The 3,349-nt window shown below is 44.1% G+C and overlaps 1 protein-coding gene across 1 annotated transcript in view; it reads right to left on the bottom strand.

Moving 5' to 3' along the window:
- The window catches only part of ZPBP2 (zona pellucida binding protein 2), a 14,175-nt gene extending 11,514 nt beyond the window's left edge, over positions 1 to 2,661 (bottom strand). Inside the window, 3 exon segments of the mRNA XM_006833666.1 lie at positions 917 to 1,042; positions 2,386 to 2,451; positions 2,610 to 2,661. Coding sequence (XP_006833729.1) covers positions 917 to 1,042; positions 2,386 to 2,451; positions 2,610 to 2,661 — 244 coding nt within the window.
- Between the last annotated feature and the right edge of the window lie 688 nt (positions 2,662 to 3,349).

The following is a 3,349-nucleotide window of genomic DNA, read 5'->3' as shown; positions in this document are numbered from 1 at the left end:
TTCAACACTTTAAAAAGGTCTTGTGCAGCAGATTTACCTAATGCAATATGTCATTTGATTTCTTGACTGCTGCTTCTGTGAGTGTTGATAGTTGATCCAAGAAGAATGAAGTCGTTGACAACTTCAGTCTTTTCTCCATTGATAAGCATGTTGTTTATTGGTCCAGTGATGAGGATTTTTGTTTTCTTTACGTTGAGATGTAACCTATACCGAAGACTGTGCTCTTTGATCTTCACCAGAAAGCCTCACCTTTCTCCCGCAGAACAACTGGTAGTTTCGAACTGCTGACCTTGTGGTTTGCAGACCGATTCGTAACCACCACACTACCAGAGCTCCTTGGTACCTGGTGGTACTGTATTTTTCTTTACATAAGATGGAAATTAATAATGTTGATCTTCCAAGACTGGTAGTGAAGTGGTTTTGTAAGATAAACTCTGGGTTGCGAAACATAAGGTTGGTGCTTTGAGTCCAGCAGCCACTGCATAGGAGAAAGATGAAGCTTTCTGCTCCTGCAAAGATTTATAGCCTGGGAAGCCCTATACAGAGTTACTATCAGTCAGAATCAACTCAACGTCACCTAACAACAACAATATTCAAAGACACTCTTTTAACATGAGGAAAAATTACATATTATATTTCTCATTTACTAGTACGGGTTCTATAAGAATAAATGATCGGTTTTATGAAAACTATGAACTAATACAGCTCTGGGAAGTAGATAAAAATGGCCATACCTGCTTTGGTTTAAAGAGAAAATAAGACACAGACCAAAATGTAACATGATTTGTCTAAGCAAGGAGCAAGTAAAGCACAGCTAAAATTAATTTTTAATTTACTCTTTCCAATAAGTTAAAGTGCTCTGTTAAAAAATGTTCAGATCATCGAAAATGAAGATATGAATAATCAAATAATTTACCTGTTAATTTCTGTTCATTAGGTCCAATCCAGACATAGGTGGGGTCCACTGTTTCTTTTTTAGCATGTTTAAAATCCATACAGACAAGAACTGGGCTACTTTGATGTAATTTGACATATATTTTCACTGTGACAAAAATAATACATAACTATACTATATAGTAAAACTAAGAAACATGCTTCCTGCCACTTTCCCCAGTTATTCCAGATAGTTTTTTTAGACCTCTTTTAAAAACCAGCTATATCATTATCATTTAGAACAATAATCTAAAGTCAGTTTTGCTTCTCATGGTAAGGTTTAAAAATGCTAGATGCTAGATAATGTCACTTTTCTCCTTTTTACTGTGATCCTTTTTTTCTCCTTTTTATTGGAGTCCTCGTTTGGCACTGCAGGTTCATGTACTGGACTGAAAGGCCAGTTTGAACTGCAAGATTGGTGGTTCAAGCTCACCAGCCACTCGTTGGGAACTTTATACAGGGTCACTATGAGGCTGAACTGACTTGAGGCACTTAACAACTGTGATGTATTTTGATTGTTTATAAAAATGTACATGATACATTTAGAAAGTGACTTTAATGTATAGATTCAGAACTCACTTGAATAATTTTTTAAAGGGTTAGTGGAATCAATTTTAAGGAGGGTCAGAAAAAGACTTGGACTTGTTAGCTGCTAAAGTATTTAAAAATGACCATTGTCATGCCTTTGAGGAATTTGCTATTTAGCTATACAGTTTCTCTGTTCAAAAGCCTCTGTGGGGAAATACTAGATGTTAGTTTTTGAAATGACCTTTCCTGTTATATTTGGTGGGAGCAGCAGTAAGTATGCTTGGAAAGCGGTTCCACAAGACCGTGATTTTTAAAGCCAAATGTGCTGGATGTAAAGTTGGTTTGAACCGCAAGGTCGGTGATTCAAGCTCACCAGTCACTCCTTAGAAACTCTATACAAGGTCGCCATGAGTCGGAATCGACTCCACGGCACTTATCAACAACTTAATAGCAGACACCGTCCTACAATCTACGGTGGGCATCTCTCATGAATTAGCTCAAAGTTATCTAGGAACACAGTGGAGAGACTGGTTGTCCTTGGGAAGTGTGGGAACGTTTCATTTGCTGATAAGTGGCATCTGAGTGGAGTTTTAAAGGTTCAGGAGGCGTTCTCCCAGCGAATACAGGGAGGGACAACAGCATTGCAAATGGAGGACCTTCCAGACTTGGAAATCACGCCTCTGCACTTGGCCTGGCACTTGGCAAAGCAGCCAAGAACCCTAGATGGGAGGTGGCATCAGAGAAGACATCTGGAAGGCACCCAAGCTCCTTACAAGATACACTTAAGACGGAGGCTCCTGGGAGACAGCATTCGGAACTGCAATAGGGGTTCAAAAAACGTTCACACCCTCGACGGAAGAACCTTGGGTCCGTGGCATCCCTGGCTCTTCCAAGAGGCTCTGCGTGTGAAGAGATCCTTATTACCTGGGTTTCCTGATGTGCCATAAATGAAGCCTTTCTTATTTTGTAAGGCAGAACGCTGCCATCCAACTGCGAAGGAAAGAAACCACTGACTTTTTAGGTAGAAGAGGAGTCAGGGCTCAGAGTGGGGCAGGGCGCGGCGAAGTGGAGAAGGCAGGACAGGGAAAGTCGGAATGAGGGAAGAGGCCAGGGCCCGAGGCCTGGGGACTGGGCGGGAGGAGCCCCACCTCCTGAGAGGTACCAGAGCACCGCGGAGAGGAGGACCCACGCTCGCATCATGGTTTAGCGACTAGTGTCTCGGGAGGTGTCGAGGGGTAGACGCCTTCCTACCGCAACCCCTGCCAAACGTCTCCCCATTTCTCCCTGACAGAGCTGAGCAAACTGCCAGGGGGTCAGCTCCCCCACAAGTCCCTCGCTACCGTGGGAGCGAACGCGCCAGAGAGCGCATGCGTGCTGCGGAGAGGGAGGGGGGCGAGGATTCGCGAGCGCAGGGGCGGGGCGCGAACAGCCTAAGCTGTCACGTGGCTGCCTTCGTGCAGCAGCTTCGCACCTCCGATGTGGAGCCATTTTCTTGCGCTCTTGGCGTTTTAAGATCTGTGAGCGAATTATTAGTTCTCAAGGGACAAAAACCAGTAAAGGAAACTAACCCAAGGATTCAGGGACTTGCATAGTCTGAAGGAATCTTCAAGAGGGACACTGTCCTAAGTAGGGCGGTTTGTTGTTGTTGTTGTCAGGTGGCATCGAGTCGGAACCAACTCATAGCTACCCTATGCACAGCAGAACGAAACAATGTCCGATCCTGGGCCAACCTCATTACCGCTGCCACACAAAGTAGGGCGTTAGGGTAGGGGAATACGATTTGTTTAGGCCTGAGAAGGAGAGATGCTCGTGACAATTTCCTCCTAGTGAAGCAGAGCCCTGTGTGGGGATTTTCTATGCCTTTATTCTCACGAACTTGGTCTGAAAC

Source organism: Chrysochloris asiatica, unplaced genomic scaffold (genome assembly GCF_000296735.1).
Source record: "Chrysochloris asiatica unplaced genomic scaffold, ChrAsi1.0 scaffold00007, whole genome shotgun sequence".
Taxonomy (NCBI): domain Eukaryota; kingdom Metazoa; phylum Chordata; class Mammalia; order Afrosoricida; family Chrysochloridae; genus Chrysochloris; species Chrysochloris asiatica.
Note: the sequence above shows the minus strand (reverse complement) of the source record. Positions and strands in the feature narration are given on the sequence as shown.